General features: G+C 33.1%; 3 protein-coding genes across 7 annotated transcripts in view; 2 read left to right on the top strand and 1 right to left on the bottom strand.

Moving 5' to 3' along the window:
• The first annotated feature begins 1,067 nt into the window (after window positions 1-1,067).
• Window positions 1,068-4,771, top strand: LOC109852941. Its single transcript, XM_020424583.1, has 4 exons — window positions 1,068-1,744; window positions 2,121-3,662; window positions 4,311-4,612; window positions 4,741-4,771. The coding sequence occupies exons 1-4, from the start codon at window positions 1,388-1,390 to the stop codon at window positions 4,769-4,771; spliced, it is 2,232 nt and encodes a 743-aa protein (XP_020280172.1). The 5' UTR covers window positions 1,068-1,387.
• A 122-nt stretch (window positions 4,772-4,893) lies between these two features.
• Window positions 4,894-11,161, top strand: LOC109852943. Its single transcript, XM_020424585.1, has 4 exons — window positions 4,894-5,714; window positions 5,950-6,066; window positions 6,200-8,053; window positions 8,758-11,161. Exons 1-4 carry the CDS (start codon window positions 5,142-5,144, stop codon window positions 10,429-10,431), a joined length of 4,218 nt encoding a protein of 1,405 aa, XP_020280174.1. The 5' UTR covers window positions 4,894-5,141; the 3' UTR covers window positions 10,432-11,161.
• Window positions 11,162-11,456: 295 nt separating this feature from the next.
• LOC109852923 (fasciclin-3) overlaps window positions 11,457-25,061 on the bottom strand; it is a 257,905-nt gene continuing 244,300 nt past the window's right edge. For 2 of the 5 annotated variants that reach the window (XM_020424538.1, XM_020424536.1), the window contains 4 exons: window positions 16,868-16,898; window positions 16,492-16,572; window positions 13,455-13,629; window positions 11,457-12,892 (listed from right to left, as the gene is read on the bottom strand). In XM_020424538.1, the coding sequence (XP_020280127.1) occupies window positions 12,695-12,892; window positions 13,455-13,629; window positions 16,492-16,572; window positions 16,868-16,898 (485 nt within the window). In that variant the 3' untranslated portion in view covers window positions 11,457-12,694. The remainder of the gene's footprint in view (window positions 12,893-13,454; window positions 13,630-16,491; window positions 16,573-16,867; window positions 16,899-25,061) is intronic. The other 3 variants (XM_020424539.1, XM_020424541.1, XM_020424540.1) reach the window with 2 other exon arrangements.

Raw genomic sequence — 25,061 nt, 5'->3', positions numbered from 1 at the left:
ATAATATTTTCTATTTAATATTATTCTATATATTTTTTTCTAAATAAAAACTTACAGTTACATACATTCAGAATTTCATAAAATATGCATAGTATTACTTTCTTTTTCCCATTGATTGCAACAATTGCTCTAATCGAGAAAAATTGATATTGCATTGAAAATCACATTTACTTGAAAAATATTATTCCGTTTATTTACTGGAATATTTCTGTTCATTTATTAGAAATTTCTGTTCATTCATTGGTTATTTAGCCACTTTTTATTTAATCTTATGCTAGATTAAATATTGCTAGACTTGCGTCCTGAAATGTCTGATCTTAATAATGAAACAACTCGCGTTTACTGTAATAGCATTCAGAGAATTATAAATAACGATTTTTGAAAACTAATTTTAACAGACATCTAGCTTAAGTGTTCATTCACTGGACAGATCACCCTATCTTGTTACATTCATTGTAAAGAATATTCTACCCTTGTCACAGGTCGAAAACTTTGATTTTTTATTTTAACATATTCTGAAGCCTTGAGAATATATTTGTGAAGTTATAAAAATTGAAATTGAAAAAATTAACAAACTTACATAAAGCAGAATATATCATTAAAAAATAAAACGCGTTTTTCTTAAAACTACCTTTTTTTAAATTCTTAAGAAATTCCGCCGAAACTACTAAAACTATCGCTTTTAAATATTTTACATGCTTAAAAAAGACATCTATCAAACAAATTTGTAAAAAATAGTCATTACTTATTTGGCGCGACAAGATAAAACACTTTTTTAAACTAAGTTTATAATATGTTTACTTATAAAAAAAAATAATTATGTATGTTTAAAAAAAAACTTTTGAATTTATGTGACAGCAATATAATTAATTGTTTAAAAGTAGAAACACATACAATATATATTTTGTTTTTTAATCCGAAATATCGTTCGCAAATGTTATTTATGCGCTGTCAAACCTCAATTTTTTAAATTTTATGTGTAGTAGTATAACATTTCCAATAGTCATTTTTTTATTTTTTGAGATTATTATCGATAATTTCACTATGTCAATCTAGTCTAGCAAATAATGATTTAAAATTTAAATTCGACTGTATACATAAAATTTTAATACGATTGTGTTTGTCTTTATAGTTTTACGTGTTATTATATATAAACTAAATTCGAAATGTCAAAAGTCTTCGGCAATATAAACACGATAAGCTATCTGTTAAAATTTAATGTATGTGACTTAGGTTATCTTTCATATACGATTAACTCTACTTTCCTCACCAAAAATGATTAATTTGTACTTATCTCACACATTTCCGCGCATTTGGATCTTCCACATTTTACGCGAAACTTTAAAAACGTCTCTTTTATAGTATTTTAAAAGTTATTAAATCAAAAATGGACATGAAACACACAAAAGAGTTTGATAATGAAACGATACAAGTATTTAAAAAAAAGATAAAACAGCTTGCCGAGTGCGATGAGGTAATTTCAGTCGAGACTATTAATGCTATCGGAGAAATCACCAAACATGTTAACCTAACGGTCAAGGAGAATGTGCCGAGCAGCGATGAGTTCGATGAAGATTTAGAAGAGAAATATCGAAACTTGAAAAATATTCTTGAATTACCAAACGACACTTATTCTCTTACCGAAATCAAACCAGAATTTCCTCTTTATATCAAATACGGTGTTCGTTCTGGTCTAATTCATCTAAATGTGTCGCAATTCTCGCCATTGTCCAGAGGTTACCAGGTAAGTCAGAATAATAAAAATAAAAATAAATAATAATAATGATGATTAAATGAGAATAATAATACTAATAGAATCAGTAACAGAATGTTGTTTTTTTTAATTTTTTAAAAATATTTTATTTTTGTCATCTTTTTTTATATATCATAACTATCACAAACAACTTTGTATATCATAACTATGCAGAAAGTTTTGCACAAATTAAATCAATTAAATATATGTAAACACATTTGTGTTGCACTGCTTGAATAAATTTATTTATATTTTTTCTTGTGTTAAATATTTATACTTTTTTTTTTTAACTTAGCTGATAGTTTAAAAAAGTGTACATTTGGATTAAAGTACGATTAGACGTTGCCTCTAACATTGCTAATGACAGGGTGGCGCTACAGCAATTGCAGCTTTTGCCACGAGCGCGATTTATAAACCTCGCAATTGGAACGAGGTGATAATCGATCAGATAATCGAAGACGGTGACATTTTTTACTGCGAGTCCTACAAGAGCGTGGACACCAGCGATCGCCGGACGATGACCATACTCAACTTGAAAAGAAATCTTGTCGTGCAAAAAAAGTTCAATGTGAGAATCGGGATCGACGACCCAGCGTATGCCGGCAGGTTTCGTTCGTGCGATCCAACGGAACTTCATCTGCTCAAGGCGTTGGAGTTATTCTTCGAGCGACACGATGCCGGGATCTTAACGTCGCCGGTACTTAACGTAGCCATTTGGAAAAATTCCAGGTGCTACAACATATTCGACGGTCAAGCGCGACAAGAAAATGGCTTGCCGGTTGGGGCCAATGAAGTCAGCGGATCAGCTAAGCTGTTCTTCGTAAAAGATCTGCTCGGCGTAATTTTTATCATCCTCGAGAAGAGTAATGTGCAAAACGAGTCTTTCATGATTTATGCTATAACCATCGACGGAATCGAACCGGTGTGTGTAAAAAATTCCGAAGAAACTGAAGAAAAGATACTCGAGAAATCGCAAAGAAGACCAAGTGGTTACAATATTTGCCAAAAACACCGAGCGGTGGTGCAAGGATCGTACCATCTGACACATTCCGCAATATCGAAGGATCTGCAAGGTAAAGGACATCTGATAGTGGCCGTGGCGGCGTTGATATATTCTCGACTGATTAACGCCAATAAATGGACGAGCGCTTTACTCGACCTGATTTTTAATCAATCCAACATTTATCTGATCGATTTGATGAGAGTTTGCAAAAAAAAACTCGACGACCAGCTGGAGTTCCAACTGGAAGACTTACTGAGCGATGTTATTCTCGGTGTGTATTCCGCCAAGATAAAGATAGACGCGAATGTGGTGCCGGGTGAGGGAAAGACGGTTCTTTCTATCGAAAGTGGTATCGAAGAGTTTTTCGATATGCGAGATCTTGGATTGATTGAGATCAACAAAATCTTCTACGCAATTTGGAAGGACGGTGATGTATATTATTTCCTAGATCCGTTTGCGTGCGATGTCGAGGGCTTCAGGATCGACTTTGCCGATAACAAACGCGAAGAAATTCACAAAGAAGCTGCTTGCGTGATCATGAATAGCAGCGTGAAAAAAGTGGTGGAGATAGTAATGAAAAATACCAAAAGTAAAGAAAGGGATTCTTTCTCGATACACGGCGTCAAGGTGCTTTATATAAAGACCGGCGTGACATCGGATGAGATAGTAATTTATCGTGAAAAGGGCACGAACCGCAGACCATTAGCTCCATCGCTATCGACTATAGTAATTACGAAAGAAAAAACGATCGACACGACACCGCGTATGCGAGAAGGATGGCACAAGTTCACAGAAATATTTACTCAATTTCCGGAGGTTATGCAAGATGTGAATCAGTTTATGATGACGGAAGACGAGCCAATAACTTTTGTATTTGCACGAGAAGATGATAAGAAGAAAAAAGAAGCGGAGGAAGAAAAAGAGGAAGAAGAAGAAGAAGAAGAAGAAGAAGAAGAAGAAGAAGAAGAGAAAGAGGAGGAGGAGGAGGAGGAGGAAGAAGAAGAAGAAGAAGAAGAAGAAGAAACCGTAAAAGAAAAAAAAGAAAAAAAGGAAGAAAAAGAAGCGGAAAAGAAAAAAGAAAAGATAGAACTTACATTAAACTTTATAAAAGGGTATAAAATGATAAACGTTCATCGTCTGATTGTTCACGGTACTAAAAATTGTCTTAGCGTAGAATATCGTCCGGAATCACGTGGCAGGCAAGGTTTAATAATTGCTTTGACCGCGTTGGCGTATAGAAAATTAAAGGACCCAACTTGCTGGCGAAACATAGACGTAGATCAAATTGTCGACGTTAGCAACAAGACTTACGAGCAAGTTATAAAATGGATCGAGCAGGGTCGGCCAAAAATAGAAAAAGTAAAGATAATGGAAGAAGAAGAAGAAGAGGAAGAAGAAGAAGAAGAAGAGGAAGAAGAAGAAGAGAAAGAAGAGGAGGAGGAAGAAGAGGAGGAAGAAGAGGAAGAAGAAAAAGAAGAAGAAGAAGACGTCATTAAAAAAATAACGCAAGCTCCCAGTCATCTGAACGTCTCCTTCTTGCCACCTAAATTGAAGCTAGCCGAGTATGATGCCGTCTTCAAGACAAAGGAAAACATCGTCGATGGTGATGCCAATCCCCTCGCTAATCTAGCGGAAGCTCTTGAGCGTTACTTGGAGCGATATCCCGAAGTGGTGTTAGAGAACAAGCGATTGATGTATGCCATTTGGACAGAAAATGGAAAATTCTTTATGTTTAATCCTTACGGGAGCGATTCGGAGGGATGGCGTCTTCGGGATCACCCAGCTTCATTTACCGTGACAAACAATCTCAACGAATTAGTTGATCTTCTTCATGGCGTCCTAGAATATAACGATCCGTTTTTCTCGCTCCATTTCGTAGGTCTTGAAGCGATACTGCCGGGAAAATATACATCACCCGTGGAAATTGTAATACCAAACGAGCAGATAACTGAAAAGTTTAAGACAAAGTTTCTACCAATTACAGACGACGATTTGCTCGAAGAAACAAAACTTGAAATTGCTATCGAAGAGAAAAAGCTTGCAAAAGAAGAGATAGAAGAAGAAGAAGAGGAGGAGGAGGAAGAAGAAGAGGAGGAGGAGGAGGAGGAGGAAGAGGAAGAAGAAGAGGAAGAGGAAGAGGAAGAGGAAGAGGAAGAGGAAGAGGAAGAGAAAAAGAAAGAAAAGAAAGAGGAAGTGTCAATAAAGATTCTTGTAGATCCTCTGCTCGAAATCGAAGAATATGCGCAGCCCGACGCGCCGTATCGTCTAAATTTGGCTCTATTAACCTCTACAGTGACAATCGACGATCCGATTGAAGAACTAATCAAATTGCACGAAGAAATAATATTAGAGAAGATAAAGTACGATCATCCACCGCCATACGTGATGCCACCGAAGAAAACACTCGGCGTTTTGTTGGAAGCAAAATTGGCGAATAAATCGGTTCCTTCGCTCGTATCGAGATTCTCGATTGACTCAAAGCTGAAGAATGATTTACCGGTTGATCTTACAGCGCCTACGTTAGCGGCGATCGTGCCGCTGCCACAAGAAGACACGAAACTCTCGAAGATGATCAAGATTTCTTGCACGAAGTATTTATATTCGAGATTGTCGCCGATTCATACGATGCCTCTTCGAGCTATCGACGAAAGTTACGTCCAACACGTCAATCAAGTACTTGACGAAAACAGTCGTGAGAAATTAAAATCAGAAGAGAAAAGAGAACATGTGATAAAAACAGAATTATCAAAAGTGCCTTGCGATTTACGACCAGAACTGATACCACTTGGACCGATAATTAGAACTCCCGTTTTAATAACGAAGCATCTGACATGTCACGATAACAGAAAACAAGGAAACAAATTCGAAGAAAAAAAATATGTTGAAAAGAGAACTCTCTGCGATATGGAGAAGTTTTTATTTAAGCTAATATTTCCGAACTTTCAATCTGATTTGCAGGTTAGTTTATTTTTTTGCACATTACATTTTTGATGATTACGAAATACTAATTTAAAACAGTGTTCAGAAGATATCCTAAACATTTTATTTTTAAACAAATTTGTAATAGAAGTATTTTAAGTTCGTACCAACTGTTTAAATCTGTTCTAAAGCGAGGGGAAATTTTACAAAAAAATTTTTTTTTTCCTTTATTTTGTGTGAAAACTTTATTTAATAAATTTTTCTTTAAATTCAGCTATCCGAAGAAAAAGACAATTATGAGAAGACAAACGAGATAAAGAAGAAACTAGCAATTAACGTCAGGGCTTCCGAGGTAGACCGCCTGTCGCCAGAAGTTATCGGCTTTGTTAAAGTAATAACATATTGCGGTATTATAAATGTGTCAATAAGAGTTTCTCAGTAGACGTTCAATTTTGTTGCCATATTTATTATCGAATAGAAGCGATAAGTAAGTTATTTAGCACGATGTCTCATTGTTGTGACAGGTTGTGGACGAAGACACGGAGATAATACATGGCAGTTTGAGTTTATTAGATCGTGCACGAGTTGAAGCTTCGCACTTTAAACCTTGTTATTACTCAGCTATATTATGTATTCTGGCTAAGATTGCGCTGGATGTGGATCATTTTTCTGGCCGCACTCTGGATCAGTTGATTCTTCTGGCCGATAAAATCAATCAACGAGTCGGCAGATTACAATACAAAGAGTACAGATCGTTTTACGACGTGAACGTACTCGATACGAAGTACAACGTCATTCTGAAAGAAATCGTTCGCGCTGACCCCGAGAGTTCTCCGTCCGACGAGCTAGATACGACAATTGAGAAATTTTTAGAGAAACATCAAACCGGTATATTAGTGCTAACAAATTGCGCCTACGCATTTTGGACCGCGAACGACAGATATTATCTCTTCGATTCGTATTCTTGCGACGAGAAAGGTAACGCGAGCAAAGAAGAATACTGCTGTCTTATGAAATTTCGCGATTTGAAATCCATGATCGACAGAATTAAAACAAACTCCGGTGAGACAGTAAACAAACCGTTCCGACTTTATACCGTGTCCATCGCTCATCTGGAAACGAAAAAGCGCAAACGAAAACGAAAGAAGACTGTCGATCATCATGCGAGGATAGAAAAAATTGAAGAGGAGAAACAAAGTGTGCCCGCGACATCGCCATTGGAGTCGGAATCATCTTTAATCGAGTTAGCCGAGTGGGTCACATCAGATCCAGAATTAGATTCGCATCGACGACGTGACGTCGACGGTTTCATGCCGCTGCAACATTACGCGGTTTCGATGCTCGAAGCTAGCGTTTTGGAAGACGACATCGCGAGACCGTTTGAAAGAATATTTCGTAATCGTACGTCCCTCGCAATTTCCCTGGATCTGTGCATAATGGCGTGGTCGATAATTCACAATCCCATTTCATGGTCGAAACGCACGCTCCAGGGTCTGTTCGAAGCGAGCGTCGATTACGCTTACGACAACGTGTTGGCGAGTGAAGATACGTCTGTGAGCGGCACAACCGACGCAATGCTATCAGAATTTGAGATCGCAAACTACGCGTTCCGACCGGTGCTCGCGCCTCTGCATTATGGATATCTCTACGTCACCGATGGATGGAACCTGGCAACGACGTTGGATAAGATATTCAAGAGTAACATCTATACGGGCGCGATTCTCGTCTGCCGCTATGCTCACGTAGGCATTATGAAGCGCGAGAACAACTACTTTGCTTGGTGGACCATTTCGGGCACGAAGAATCTGAGAATGATTGCGTCTGGTAACATAAGCGAATTTCTGAAGTTGATCGTTAAGGAGATCGACGAACCACGGCAGATAGAATTTGTCGTCAGAGCGGTTACAATATCGTTCGCTCGTAAGATGACACCGGATTGCGACGCCATGGATTTTCACGAGACAACGATACCGAGAACGTCTTTGCTTGAGATTCGCCGAAAAGAATTACCTGAAGATGACATCAAAGCGATCTTCAGACCAGTCGATCGGCTGCCACATTTCGTATCCGGAACGGTAGCATTGCGCGACCGATACAGTCTGCGGGAACCGCGAGCGAAACGTTGTTACTTCGTCGCATTGCTGGCTGTCATAGTAAAGCGGGACGTTGTTCAATCTCCAATTCCGGCCATGATCGACAAAGTTCTTCAAGTGGCGGAATGTTTGTATCGAGAATTCGTCGAGCCTAAGTTTCACTCCGAGCACATCTTGCTAAACGTCCCGCTAATGAACAGAGTTTTCGATCTTCGTGACTGCGCGTCATCTCTGGTTACATTGACGATCAATCCTCGGAGCGGCAAAAATGACTTTTACACGAAAGTGAGCGTTAAATAAAATAAAAGGAAAAATTATTTTCTTTCTTTTTCTTTTTTTTTTTCTTATTTTCGTAACAATGCTACGATTTTGTCTTGCAATTAACGACAGAGAATTTGACACATTTTTTTGCGGTCTTAATTTTTGTTCGAATATTCTTCAGTGTATCTTTGTCATGCAAGTTTCATATTTTTTGAACAAATGATTCTTATAATAGAATTAATTAGCAGGGCAATAATGAGCCATGGCAGGATGTTGTGCCGTAGAAAAATTAAAAAATGTAATTGAGACGTTTCGACTATATTTTTTAAGTCCTTATCAATCGTTAATTATAGAGTTGTCAAATTTGTCAGTATAACTCAACATTACAAAATTCAAACGACAAACATGACTCATTTATTTTCTGTAATTGTTTAAGTGTTTTGAATTTTGTAATGTTGAGTTATACTGACAAATTTGACAACTCTATAATTAACGATTGATAAGGACTTAAAAAATAAAAGTCGAAACGTCTCAATTACATTTTTTAATTTTTCTACGGCACAACATCCTGCCGTGACTCATTATTGCCCTGCTAATTAATTCTATTTATTGGAGTTACCAAAAGGAGCCGGAGGTCCACACCTCATTTATCACTTATTTGATTCTTATAATATTGTTGTGAGAATATTTCAAGAATTTAATTGTAAATGAAGTTCAATACTATTTAGGTAAAAAGGCATCTGGAACGCTACTTCAAGACAAACACAAGTGGCATAATACACTTTAGCAACTGTTGTTACGGTTTCTGGCACTCGAGAGCAACCAATTGTTACTACTATTTAGATCCCTATCAATGCGACACGAAAGGTAGAAGAACGTTCGCCAACGGCAACGCTTGCTTGTGCGTTTTCTCTTTTATTTGTCAAATGGCAAAGCAGATGTGTCTCAATCAGCACGAAGGCACGACTGGATTCTTCATTCACAGACTCCATGTGGACTCCATCAACACGTTGCAGTTTGTCAAGTTCCAGGAGGATCCAATGTGGGTGTATTTAGATTACCACTGGAAGTTCGTGCATGCGATCGCAAAATCGTGCAAGAAACGGAAAAATAAAAGCAAATTTGATTCGTTGAAAACTAATCGACGGTTCTGGAACAATTACGTGGTCGAAGTGGTCGATCTGATTTATTCCGTTTGGGGAACGATAGGAGCGTACGACTGTCGTTTCGGCGAGCGAGTCGGGAAGAACCGTGTCGCTATATGTGTGGCCGTTCTCGCGATGCAGCATCTTTGTCATCCCTCGCGATGGAGTCCGGCGATCCTAGACTCGGCCGTGATCTGCGGAGATTCGTATTACACGGAAAGCCTGAAAAGTTTCACGCAAAAATGTTCGAAGATCGATAATAGATTCGGTTTGCGAACTTCCTTTCGTATATTTCCCCATTTGTGGACCGTGAAATTCGGCACAGATGTTTGCGGGATTCTTTACGGCGATTGGAATCAATTGACGTTAGCCGGCGCGCTAAAATTGGCCTTTGAGGAAGCTCCCAACGTCATTATCGAATGCAACAAGATCGCTTTGTCCACGTTGGTCGCCAAGGATGCATATTACGTCATCGATCCTTGTTGGATCGGTCCGCCGCTTTTCGCAAGAAATCGCGGAGCGATATACGTTCTACGTTGTAAAAATATTAATGCTCTTATATATGCGATCACAAAGATGTTCAACACCAATCAGCGACTCGCTGTTCGCGTCACGCCGGTGTTTCTCGCGTTCGATCGAGAAGACACCGATATAAATCCCGAGATCTGCGTCACGAGTCGAAAAATTCTGCCAAGATCGCTGCGAAAAGATCCAGGAAGGATTGACGATCCTGGAACCATTCCCGGAGCAGTCGCGACACCGGATGAGAGTTCTTATCTCAGCCGTCGTAAATATCTCGCTCAAAGTGCGATCGAGAATTTCCAGTCTGACGAGTGCGATCTGCAACCGCGGCACGCGGAACCTACGTTGAGTCCTGAAAGCGCGAATAACACGCTTGTAAGTACGAAGTGGCGTCTAAATCTCGGTCAGATGTATTTTTTGAAAAGATCCGGACCACCGTTAGATCCTGTCGAGATTTTGCAACGCGAGAAATATGTTGATTCCGCGAATAAAGATTGTCGGATTAACTCGCGGATTATCGATAGAGATCTGACGGACGTGCGCAGATATTATCCAATACCAATAGATTTTGTTTGCGACATTCCACCGCCGAGAATAGAATCGTTAGAGTGCCTCAGCGAGATCGGTAGTTTTATCAGAGAACAGAGTCGTACTAGGTTCATCGAGAGCGTCACGGAAATGTCTCGTAACACTTACAAGAATTATCGGCGTCGTTTACCAAAATCTAAAGAATAATTTGATGCTACAAAAACATATATAGTGAATGAAAGTAAAACGACAACTAAACATGGAAATTACAGAAATTAAGAATGCGCCTTAAATTTGAGAAGTAAACAGAAAGATGGACAGAAAGAGAAAGCGACATTGAAGAGCCTACAAAAGAGAAGGAACACAAGTCTTTAAGAGAGTCCGTTGTTTAAGCAGATATGAACTGTTTTTTCTACAAAATCCTGATTACCTATAATGGAAAGCAAACTGCGATTGATTACGATCTTATGCGATCAGAGTGCAACATTTATGCAAAATTTGTGACGCAGAAATTTGTGTTAAGATTCTCATTTCTCACGCTGCAAAACAGCGCAATTATCTTTAAAAAAAAAAAAGAAAAACAAAAAATACTAATGATACACAGAGCGACTCAGATTTGTATCAATTTTAAAATTATCTCGTGTATTGATAGATCGCTTTAATCAGCTCTATGAAATATGATTCTTCATAGCAATTGTATTATACGGAAATTTTTTAACAATTGCGTACTCGCAGTTTTACTTAAACAATTGACGTATGAATAGTCTTTATTATTTAAAAACATAACGTTTCTATTCGATCATAATTTGAATAAGAACAAGAAGTTTATTGCATAATTATGTAATCGGATATATTGTTAGGTCATCTTTATTATCATTTGAAGTTGAGTCGTGTGAAACCTTGTCTCAAAATTATCTTTGTAGAGCTTAATAAGTTAAGAAAAATCAGAAAAATTAAAATAATAAAGTTTGCATAAAAATATCATAAAATGGTTTTTTTTAAATACTTTTATTGTTTTTTTAAAATAAAGGGGTACAAAAAGTGACTAAATTTATTAACAATGGACGGCGAAAAATGCTAATTAAAATAATTGCGTAAATTTTACGTCTTAACAATATATAAATATTACATAAAATTGTATAATAATTTCTTGCTAACATTATATATATGTATATAATATCTAATATTTTTTGTTATATTTAAATTTTAGTATCATTATTAAATAATTGGTTTAATATAATACCACGTTAAATGCTTATAAATAGTAATATATAACGCAAATTTGAATTTTTCTTAAAAACGTTCCTAAATCTTACGCAAAATACGATATTCGAAGAGATAATAAGTTTGTATCTTCGTAAAATTAAAAACATGATACGATCCAAATATAATAAGCTAGAGCTTAAAAGCTTAATATACTTTACAATTTACAAGTACTCTTATTTAAAGATTGTGTTCTTGATAGATGCATTTGACATATCAAGCTTGTTGTTTGTTTTGAAACATTTATCACAACATAAAACGTTTATCAGTTTTCTAATCACTTTTCAAATTCTTTTACATTTTAAATTATTGTACACAATAAATTGGTAAAAAAAGAGGCAAATTTTCAAGTACTTTTAAGTATAATGATTTAAGACTTAAGATATTGTTATAATGATTACAGGTATGTGTTATATTATAAGTAAACATTAACATTATTATTAACAATAATATTTAAGTACGTTTGATATACAACGCAATAGTTACTTAGTTACAAACAAAAGAAGAATGTGTAAAAAGTTGGCAAAACAAAATTTCTTCCAAAAAAATGAAGTAAAATGAATATGGCAAACTTTTCTTCTTAAAAAATTTTAAGTATATAAAATTTTAAGTATACAAAGTGTTTAGATTAAATAGACGATTTGCCCGGCAAAATAACCAGACAGTAAGATCACAACCATGCGACTTATAAACAGAAAATAATATACACAAGTAGTTGTTTGTTTGTTTCAACTTTTTGAAACAAGTTATAGTCTGATAAAACAGTTGCGTTGCACTGTATATTAAATATTTTTCGTCCGTTCAATTAATTGGCGAAGAAAAATTTTTTCTTAGATCCCGAAATCACTAATTATCAAAGATATCAAGAGACAACATGAAGAATTGTGTTATTGTAACATAAAATTATCTATCGTAAAACAAATTATCACATGTGCACGCGCGGTCTTTGATTAACGAAAATCGCGATAAACGCGATGAAAGATCAATAACAAATAAATATTATAAGGAATACGCTTTGAAGCAGAATATTGTCCGATCTCTCACACTTTTGAAACGTGCAGTGCCGATGCGTTTGCTTTACACACATATATAGTTGTTGCAAGAATTGCATCAGCATTCACATTTAGAAAGAAGATAAACAAAAATTTATATTTCCAAAGAGACCATATGCATTTTTAGTTGTTTTAATCGCTCTATCAAAATATAATTATTTGTCGGCTGTCTCCTCGGTTTCCGGCTTCGTATATAAGATTTCGGCATATTCTGTTTTTTCATCGTTGAGGCGACGCGGTGGAGCGCCCTGTTGCTGTTGCAGATCCAATTCAGCATACACGATTCCACCTTCACTCTTTGAAGGATTCAATCTGCTTTCCTGTGCCAGAACAGCCGGCTCGGTAGCTTGAAGCTATAAATGTGTAACGTTCTCTTTTTATATACAAATGTGATTTCATAATTACAATCGCATTTAAAAAATTTTTTTATAGCTTCTTAATGCAAAAACATTATACAGATAAACTTGTCAATGATTTACATTTATAACACATTATGTACAATGATTTACACATTTATAATACAATGATTTACATTTATAATACATTTATGTTTTACATTTATAATACATTATTAGAATCATTAAATAGAGACAATAAACTTATACTAAATAAAAAATATTTTTTTTTAAATTAACATATAACATACTTTTTTATGTCAAATAATTAATAAAACAATTTTAAGAAAAAAAATTGAATAAAGTTATGATTAGTCTGCGGTGTGTTATTTGATGAATATTTTAACAATATACATTTAAATATGAGTCTTTAATTAGCACGTAGTTCTGAATTTTTTTCTAACTAAAAAAAAATGGATTCTTTCTTTTAGTCTCCGATTAGTTTGTTATTAAAATTCAGAATTATATAGTGAGAATGAAGTATTATATTAAAAAAAAACAAATCGCGAGAAAGAGTTACCTTTTCATCGTCGACAGTAACCACTGTCTTCATCGTATCCGTATCAGCACCTGACACTTTATCTTTATTCCGTCCAAAGAGCCGGGACAGATTGATTCTTGGTTTCCGTTGTCCTCGAGACGACGAACCGTCTATCTCCGATCGCGAATATCTGCCAGCGCTCTCCGTATCGCTTCTAATTAAAAGAGAATTAAATTGCTTCTTCTATAAACAACACATCTCTTCAACGTCATTAAGTAACAATAATTTCACGGAAAATGCAACGTATTGAACACGTAACATGTGATATAAAATACTTACATAACATTGTCATAATTTTCAGTAGTACTGATGAACGTGATGATATAACAAATTGGTATTAAATTGTTCTTACACTCTTAATGATAAAATTGTTGTGCGTATTAAATTGTACGTATATAAATAAACGTATTATGTTTTTTTAATTTATAACAATGAAGGTAAAACAAATATAAAATTATATGATTTCAAGAACACATCAAAAATGCAACATTAAATTTTCGAATGTGACGTCGAATTTCTTTTTAGTTATATCATCTATATGTGTTTATGTGATTCGTGTACGTAAATATGTAATTTGTAATATATGTACACGGAAAAAAAAGATTTGCTAGAATAGCAAGAAATTAGTTACTCTATGGCCAGCAAAAAAACATTTGTTTATTAAAATTTGGCCAGCAAAAAAACATTAAGTTTATTAAAATTTTTGTTTTGCTAACAAAACATTTTGTTGATGAAACGTTGAATAATCGATGTAAAATCAATAAATCCGCGCGGATTCATGTAAGAATAATAAACTGTGATTGCCAGTTTAATTTATAATAATCTGCATATTAGAAATGTTCCAAATTAACATGTAACATATGATAAAATATAGCAAAAAAACGTAAAGTTTCTAATGTTTGCAATGTTTTACATATAGCTAATTTTTTGAAAAATTCCACGTGTTTTTTCTGTCATTAAATGTGAAATATAATTATATATCTGAACGTTTATGGCTCACATTAGAAACTTAACTAGTTAAAAGCGGTTAGGTAATTGGTTATTTGCAAAATTCTTTTTACTGAATGTTATATTTAAAAAAGCGTTAAGATTTGCATGCATAATGTATTACACGAACTACGATAAGATAGATAGATAGATAGCTTTATTTTTAACGCGCCTTGGGACAGGTCCCCTCAAGCGCTAAATAAGTAGTGAGCTAAGATAAGTAGTGAGCAAAGCACACAAACTGTGGAAAATAAATTTGGTGAAACATCGATATTTCATATTAATTTAATAAAAAAAAAAGGTTTTCAGCGGCCACCATTTTGCACGGTTACATGATCGACTTTCAGGAAAAAGATGTATGAATGCAAGAACTAACTTTTTTATTTATTACGAAAGCGTTTATATAACACGGCGCGCAAGTACAAAGTTATTAAGAGTGAAACAAATTTGAAAGGGACAAAATAAATCGTATGATTTTCTATATTTTTACCGACTTAGCGGTTTAGCAAAAATACTCTTTGCCACAATATATGTACACACTAAGTATAGCTAGGTATATTTTTTCTCACTTGCAAACTGGGAACTTTTGTTGTCAAAAGAAATGTAGCTATACCAGCAAAAACATTTAATAATAGTAAATGTAACCTGATTTAATTAGCATTTCGGCTAGGTCTTATCTCATATTTATCGTAATCATCGAGAAACTACGCAAAAGCAATTAAATCACACAAATCCGGATCAAAGTTTTTTCTTGCGATCTCAAAATTTTTATTTTATTTATTTTAATGTTGTGTTCTCAAATATAAATTGCTGTAATTGTTACAAAAGAAAAGATTTTTGTAGTTGATTTTTATCTCACTCTCTACATACACATGTACACACATATTGTAATTTTTAATGCTACTTTATAAAAGGAAAAGTCAAATGGCCAATAAGAGCCTAAAACACGGATGTCAGTGTGTAAAAAAAGAAGGATTTATTATAAGAAGTTAACGTTTCGATCCTTGCTTTGGATCATCCTCAGATAAAAAACAGAATAAAAACGTCAAAAGACTCGTCCATATCCTCGCAGGTCAACTATCAGTTGACTCTCCGTTCCTCAGCGTAACTGTCTAATTGTCATTCATTTTAATTTTTAACTTTATTTTTTACCTTTTTATTAATTTGACTGCGAGGATATGGACGAGTTTTTGACGTTTTTATTCTGTTTTTTATCTGAGGATGATCCAAAGCAAGGATCGAAACGTTAACTTCTTATAATAAATCCTTATTTTTTCACACACTGACATCCGTGTTTTAGGCTCTTATTGGCCATTTGACCTTTCCTTTTGATCTTTTATAGAGCCTTTCTACTCCTTTTTTGCTACTTTATAACTTTTTGAATTTAAGCTTATGGCGTAAAAGAATAATAACATAAAAGAATAATAACATAAACGCGTGAAACTAGAACGCAAAATAAGCAACATACAAATATTGTTTCGCAAAACAAAGAGTCGAGTAATTTGGTGACGATTGTGTGAGATTTGTCTCAATGTAGTTACACGTTAAATTTTGACGCGTGAAATTATATACAGAAGATAACTTCAGTATTTGCGTTGTGTCGGATTTACGCCACGTAAGTCAGAAAGCAGTGAAGGTAATTTGCGCCCCCAAACACTTTGAGCATTACATGTTTTTATATTGTATTAGTATTGTGAGATTTCACCGTTTTTATTGTTAATATTAACAAAACCCCATTGTCAGTTCAGTCGATTCGTCATCGCGCATGATAAGTATAGCGCAAGCATTTATTACGATTACGTAAAATAATTGCACAAATAATAGAATTTGTGCAAGACTTTGTGGTTATTTCACGATATATAACTTTAGAAACGAATAATAAAAGATTAGAGTGCAGCAAAATATAAATGCTCTTATTTCTTGTATTCTTTGATCAATTTGATGTCTTGTACGTGTCACCTGTTGGGTGAAAAAAGCTATTGCGTCAACGGACATTGCGAACGAAATAAAATAAAAAGCTGCTGCTTGCCTTTTTCTAACGGCATCGGACGCAGTTTTCAATTTGTCGAGACGAAGAAGACAAACGCTCGTCGCCGGATCCGCGAAGTCTCTGAAAACGTGTATGCTTTGGCAAAAAGTCTACGAAACGATAATCGTCGTTGACTGACAGATGGAAGCAGCGGGACGATTTTATTATTCGTCTCTGAACCGCGTTGTGCGCGGCTAAATTAAAAAAAAAAAGAAAAAAGAAAACTAAAGCTAAATTAAATTAAAGCAATATACTAAAAAGAGATCTCAAGTATTAGTTATGATGTCAATGCGGAAGTGTGTATTTTCTACAAGCGAGAGTGCAATAATGTGAATTAAAAAACAAAAATAAAACCGGTAATTGTCAGTATACTCACGACTCCCCGAGATTCCTGGTAGACGAACGACCTAAAAGTAATAAAAATGATAAGTTCAGAGTTAACTTTCAATTCATCAATCTATCTAGTGTTATGTTTCAATTAAATATTTCTTTAGTAATAAATTAATTATAGTAAAATATGATTGATACATGTGTATGTTTGATATATATGTAATTTTTTCATTATTTTATAAACCTAAAAAAAGATATTTTATATACAAAGGCACAATTGTTCCGATACTTAATGTAATCGAAAAAAGTCGTAAATGGTCTTATAAAACTTCAAGCGACATATCGTCTAAAAAGAAGCGTGTGATTGTTTCATATTTTGCAAGTTAAAATCGCGAATGTATTGTATAATATATAACACATTAATTCTTAATCTATGATATATCAATCCGTAAGATAATCCGTGTATCTTTGTTTTTCATCTCTTATCCTCTTGTTTCTTATCTAAAGTGTGTAAATTCTACGTACTCTTAAATATTTGAATAAATGTTTATGTCTAATTTCAAACTAAGACGTGTCATGTTTTGTTTGATAATACGTAACTATATACACTAACATTGCTAACAAACATATTTCTTTACCATTTTCAAGTCAAAGATGTAGAGCATTTTGATAAATTGTAATTACTTATATTATTGATGATTAAATTTGTAATTACCTATATTATATTATCTTTTAAATATTCAAAATTATGAATGTTTTTGAATAGTTTTTTTATTACATTCCAGATAGAAACGCAATGTTATTATGATATAAGATCATTTAGAATATAAGAGAGAATATTAGATGGATAGGTATAAAACACTTTAAAGAGAGGTTTTAACTAAAAGTGAAAGAGATAAGAATTTAAAAATCCACAAGCACAGATATAAGTTCGCTTTAATATTAAAGTGTAACTTATACACATACACACACACACACACACACACACTCACACACACAATATTACATAAAATTTTATCGAATTAAATTTAATTCAAAAGTTTTCCGATGCATTTGCAACTATAAAAAGATCTTATTTTTTTTGCCACCTAAAGTAAAATTGGTTTATGAAAGAAGAATACATTTTTCAACGTTGACTTTTTATATATTTAAAACAAATGTTTTATTTCAAAAATCATACGATACCTAATTATAATATGTATAGCGACGAAACTCTTATAATTAATTATACATACACTTTTCTATATATTAATTTTATTTAAATTCTTAGATTTACTGTTACCTATCGCAATTGTATCTACATGTTAGAAGATACAAAATGTTCTCACGCCGTCGAAATGTTCACGGCTGTTTCGCTTTAATCGTGATCATACCAAAAACCATTTCTAGTATATTCTTAATGAGACAATTAGCAATATCCAGAATATTTCCTCGAATCTGCTAACGGTGCCATTTCGATTGGGCCCTTAATCGATAAATAACAAGAAATGGATATCGCGCGGACGCAATATTTTGCGTCGTTATTCAAATGACTCGTAAATGTGATTCAAAGAGAGAGAACACACCAAAGAAAACTTGCATATATGTATATTTTTATTTGCATGTATTTCACGATTCAGCGAGTGCTTCGATGCCGCCATCGCATTTCACTTCTCTCTCTCTCTCTCTCTCTCTCTCTCTCTTATACTCTAAACTCTTACATTAACATAAATATATATATCTATATAATATAATATATACCACATATGGCCAACGATCATGCTTCTTAATGTAACGTGTTATTCTTTTGTTAATATGTTATAAGTTTTACAAAAGTTGTTTCCTCGACTCTCTCTCTCTCTCTTTCTTTCTCTCTTTCTCTCTAATCATAAAGCAAAACTAAACTGCTATCGAACGTGTGTACATACGCGTGCAATCCACATTGTTCCACGTCTATCGTGTACATATATTTTATTTGCGTGGCATGATCATCAAAATTTATTTCGTAACACGTACTAGTACAATAAAATAATTAATTAATTATATATAAAAACTATCTTGTTGCGAAATAGATATATTAACATAAATGAAATGTATAGAGAATTTTGCACGCGCAAATATATATTTAAATTTTTATTTCTCTCTATGTCTCATTTTCTTCGTAAATCGTACATATTTTGACGATAATAAGTCAACGTTTGATAATCCCTTGGTTGGAACAAGACAAATAAAATAAGTAAAAATGAATTAATAACGCGCTATGTATAAAAACAAATCGCACTATACTTATCATATACTTTTGTGTAAATATCAATACTTATAAAAAGCGCAGATCTTTCGTTTGTACAGTAATTGTTTATAACGAATAGAAATGTATTTGTAAAATTACGGATAGAAAATGTGTATATGATACTCTTTTTTTATGACATTTTGTAAACGTGACAGAAATCTCTACACATTATTTCGTACCTTTTGGCAGTGGTGTTGTTCTTGTTATATATTTTTAGGTATAAGTTTGAAACAGTTTAATTTGATAAGTTTCACAGTAAAACTTGAATGATTGTAAGCAATAATTAAAATAATTCAATAACACAAACAAATAAAATTCACAAAACCTCTCACATTAGACAGAGAAATAAACGTCTTTTTTAAATTTTTAAGATGATCTATTTAAAAAAGAAATATTTAGAGTTAATAAATTTTTCTCTTTGTGTATCATTAAAACATCGAAACAAATCTCGAGAAAATAAAGAGAAAATTAATGTAAATAAAAACATAACAATTACTTTGAAAAATTAATTTAAAGTTAATTAATTCCAGTTATTGTTTATGTTTATATTCTTCTATTGTTATTACACTCTTGAGAGTTTTGTATGTACTGCGATGTAACTTCTTTGACGTCAGTCACATTACGTATTGAGAGCATCGCTTTATAAAAATCTGCAAAAAACCGCATTTATACGAGCAATTTTTTAATGATGATCGTCTAATTCACGGTTTTACTTTCCAAAAGTGGCTCTCAATAATGAGAATGTCGAGCGTATACCTAAGCCTAAAGACAGTAACTCGAATTGTTTGTGTACAAGTTCAGTCAGTTCTTGCCTTTCCTGTCATTTCTTCCAAAAATGGTGACCTTTTGTATTTTTACGTAGTGTTGTAAAACATTTAAAAATTGAACAAACCCCACACACGCACACACATACACACACACACAAAAGCATATCTCGTTTTAATTTTGTTATTTTTCTTTTAATTTTTTCTTCTTTTTTGTTTTTTATTTTTTTAGGTAAACGCGCAATTTCCCCAAGTTTTTGTTAGACTCTATCTACATATATATTAATACATACTTGATATTAGTATACATAATATATATTATCGTAAAACGTATATAATACATAAATTATACACACATATATATATATATATATTTATACTATATATTATATATACTAACAAATCGAGATATACTCGGATTAATTGAGTACTGAGACAGCCTCTGTGTGTGATGGCGCGAGCACCAGCATTTATATAAAGAATTTCGCACTATGTACAGCCACGTGCATCTCGTCAAAAGTAGAACAGCCAATGTTATTTCTTTTCTTTCGCTATCTTGTACGACACATTTTTTTTTGTTTCGTTTTAATATACTAAAAAAATGGAAGAATAAAAATAGCGAAATAAACTTATGGCATACAGATGACGAAAGGGTTGAAGGAAGAAAATACATAAAAGAATAAATACGATAAAAAGGACAAGAGAGAAAACAGAAGGAGCGAAAATGCTCTGTATAATCGAAAACAAACATTTTCTTCATTTTACTACGCAAGACATAAAAAAGGTTCTTTGACAAATAGAAATAGCGTTGGTTGTTTCACTTCCAGAAAATATATTTATCCTGTGATATATAACTATTTTTGTTAATCGTGTGTTTTTTTTTTCTATTATTTTTATTTTATTTTATCCGTTTCGACGTTTTGTTATCTTCCGTTAAGTAAATCTTATACATTTCTCTGTTTAATAATATCATTTATTCTTAAAACACTTCATGGATAACACTTCGCAATTCGATGCGGCAATTGACGTGCAAACGAATAAAATTCTTACTCGGCATTCATGTTGCAGCAGGCCAAATGCCATCGATGTCAAATATACATATATCCGATATCGGTTTCACTCGAGATCTCGTGATCGCGCGCGAGTTATATATTTATATTTATATATATATTTTTTTATTTATCTATATTTATATAATTTTTATTTAGTATGTACAACACAGTAGAGAATTTCGGCCGTTGTCGACCAACGAGTTGTATCGGGGTTCATTTAAATTTATTCGGATGATTTGGAAATTTTTATTCGTCGTGTATAAACACGATCAAGTTTTTATTATATTCATTTTCGCTAAATAACTGAGAACCCCGACGAGATCTCGCCGGTTTCGGTCACGATACTTTTTTTTTATAAGTGAAGACACGAATGCATCCGGAAAAACACTGAAGGAGCGTACGTGCAAAATTCGGAAATGTATCATCGATACACGAGACAATCTTTTGGTTCTTACTCAAGTTACGCGATGCCGACGAGACTTCTGTTCATATTCGTATATATATTATGTGTGTGGATGTTTGTGAAAATGTAAATATATGTGCGCATGGACGAGTTTTCTGATTGCAAATGCATTTGGTGATCAGCTAAAGAAAAGTAATCTGTACAAAAGCACAAAAACAACACTTATGTCGAAGATAACAAATTGAAGAATTTATATAAGGAGAATTAATTCGAACGAGAGTTCTCTTTAGTTAGAAATACTATTATCACACTATAAAAACTAGTAAGTGACAAAACGTATGAGATCTGCAACTATTTAAGAGCATAAAAGCATTATAACTAAAGTTTACATTTCGAAGATTTTATCTTTATCCGTAACGGACTTGAATTATTATTATCGAAGTCAGAATTAAGTTAAAAATAAGATTTCATATATGATATTTACACTAATGACTATATTAGACTCTACAGAAAAGTGTGCTTTCAAAATTTAAAGCAAATCTCACAATAACAATGAAGGATGTGCATTACATTGGACAGGAAATATATTTGAAACGCGTTGTAAATAGTACGTTTAATATACGGATATATATTTCGCGTGTAAAACGCGTGTACTTTTTGTATTTTTATAAAAACCAAGCGCACACAACGAAGAGTGTTGAATATTTGATTATCAAAGTTTTGTACTCTCACATAAAGTTAAATCATTTCTTTTTCAGATACGATTCGATTCCTATTTCCAGCGCGCGTATTTGAAAACTTTACATTTCCCATCCAACAAATAAAACAAGTTGCGCGTATTGTTAAAAAAAAGTGTGAATTTTAATTTGCTAAAATGCTAAAACAGAATTTTCTTTTTATAAAAAATCGTGTAATTATATATATATATATATATATATATATGTATATATATATATATGTATATGACGAGCAAATCTTATTTTACTTCCGCTCGCGAACGTTTACAGCAGTAAAATCTAAAGAGATTCAATAGCATTATAGAAATTTCTTTAGAATGAAAGTGGAGACGTTCAGGATACAAATTTTCATCCAACTTTTATTGCTTCTAAAGAAAGTTAGAAATGCTTTCGTACTTTCTACGGAAAACAAAATAAAGTTTGATTACAGTAATAGATCTACCGCGGGCGCAAATTAGCGAAAGTGAAAAGTTTGCTCGTGCTTTATAGTAGTATATAAACACAGTACCGCTTTTACACAATCGTCGTAAATATCGCATATTGTGAAACATATAGAATAAAAACTGAAAAATAAAGTATGTTGATTGACATTTAGTACTGTCTAGTAATGTACAATATAACTTGTCATATTGTACAAATATTTATAAATCTTATCAGGTAAAATCGTTCTATTTGTAAAATGTAATAATTACATATATATGTATATTTCTTAAATAATCTTGTATATATGTGTTATATATGTTTCACTTAAATGAGATTCTTTAAACTAAAAAATTATTTAATAATATGTTATATAAAGTTAATTACTTAGTATAGACAATTAAAACGACGATGAAACATTTAATTGCTATAATTATATACAAGATATTTTATAAGTTGCGTAAACAAGGAATAAACTAGATAGATAATAAAAAGTTGTTTGTCTAGAGTACACACCGGGTTGTGAGTCATCGTATAACTTTTTCCGTTCTAATAAACTATTACAAGTACTGTGACAATCAAAATAATTCCGTGTTTACAGCCTTACGCAACATCCTGTATATTCGCTTAATACTCTTATTGTACTATGCACGCGCGCGCGCGCGCGAGCACACACATACACACAATTTATATAAAAAAATCCTTCTTCGAGAGATAAATGCATATAATATAAAATGCATTTAAGTAAAACACACAACAGGAATGTTGTAGTATTCGTAGAAATGCGGTACAAAAATGTTTAAGACATATGTTCTTTGCTAAGAAATATAAAAGACACGATTGCACGTACATTTTTGAAATTTTACACATATCTATTGTTTGCATACGTAAAATCAGCCATTTCGTATTTTCTTATCTTTTCTATAATATATGCATATATGAAAATCTGGGAAATTCGTTGCGTTGCAAGATAAAATCTTGTGTCAATCTTTGAACGAGAGTGCGATAAAAATGTTTGGTACAAATTTCCAAAATTCAATTTGTCGTTAAAAATCAACGCTAGACATGCGTTGTAGCGGAAATAAAAAACGCGATCACAGTAATAGACACGATTTTTATAAAACTTCTCTACACGTTTACAAAACTTCTATCATCGAGTTAGAAGTAAATAACTTACAAATGTGTTTTTTTTCTCTTAGCAAAAGTAATACGCACACGTCATTCTTGCACTACTACGTGTATAGATAGATTATAAAATAATAAAAACAAGGTAGAGTTGCGAAGACACATATATTACTTGGTTATCCGTCAATATATTTCCGCTAATTTTTTAGTCTTACAAAAAGAGTACAAATTGTGTAAGACAATTGTTTTGGCAGCAATTTATCAAATACCAAATACCAATGCAAGTATTCACCTGTGCGTATATACACAATGCCTCGTCATGCGTATTTTTCGTGTATATATGTTTATGTATTAGTGTACATATCACACACACGCGCGCGCGCGCGCGCGTGTGTGTATAAAGTCGTTCGGCCGCGCAATTTGATTTCTTCCGATTATCATAAAGATAATTACTTTACGTGCATGTAAGTGTGTGTTTTCTGAAAACAGTATTTTGTGTATGTGTATGTGTGTATGTATGTGTATATAGAGAGTATGCTCTCGCACAAAATTTGTCATAACTAACTTTATATAATCATCACCGTTAAGTCCATCAGCATGAAAATCACATGCGTCCAGTGGCAGAAATCTCCCAACTATTTGCATTCCAATATTTATAGATCCGTTAAAGGATTTAAGACACACATTAAATTAAGACACACATATTACATTTCTTCGTCTTTTTTCCAAAGAATGTTTTTTTAACTATCGAGCATCTTATTAAATTGATAAGATATTAAATCAGAGGCCAGATAGTTATATTATTTCGGTCCTCAAAGCCTTAAAATCGACAAATATCAAGATAAATAATTAAAAGATATATTATATATTTATACGTAACAAAATACTAGGACCTATCGAACAGTTTCTTCACTGGCGATCGATGGGAGATTCGACTAAGTCGGTGGATCGAGAATCGAGCTTCCCCGACACGAACACCTGCGGTAGTCGTACTTGAAGGTTTAAATAGCTGCAAAAAAAAAAAAAAAAAAAAAATAAAAACAAAACTAGAATGCGCGAATAAAATTGTGAATCCATTTCACTTTTTTGTTCTCTTTTAATAATCCTTTAAAAAAAAATTAAAGATTAATAAAGAGACTATAAACTCTTTACGAGACAAATATAAAATAAAAAAAATATAAAACAAATTATATTAGATAATGGTTCAATTTTATTATAGATGAATATCATAAAAAAACCTATTAACATCATGCTTCTATTTTCGCTGATTAGCAGAGTAGATATTGTCAAATATTAAGAACACACGCAACGCGCATTGTCTAGATAAGAGATATGTTTTAACCCTCTCATTTTCCAGAATAACTTTTTTATTAAAATTTACTTTTATTATGTTTTTATTCAATTAAATATTGATTACTGATATAATAAAAGTACACGTCTTACAATTACTTCTCTTGTAATATAATTGTA

This window comes from Pseudomyrmex gracilis, unplaced genomic scaffold, assembly GCF_002006095.1.
Source record: "Pseudomyrmex gracilis isolate BER0280 unplaced genomic scaffold, ASM200609v1 scaffold_40, whole genome shotgun sequence".
In the NCBI taxonomy this organism is placed as follows: Eukaryota; Metazoa; Arthropoda; class Insecta; order Hymenoptera; family Formicidae; genus Pseudomyrmex; species Pseudomyrmex gracilis.
The sequence above is the reverse complement of the archived record's forward strand: the minus strand, read 5'-3'. Positions and strand labels throughout refer to the sequence as shown.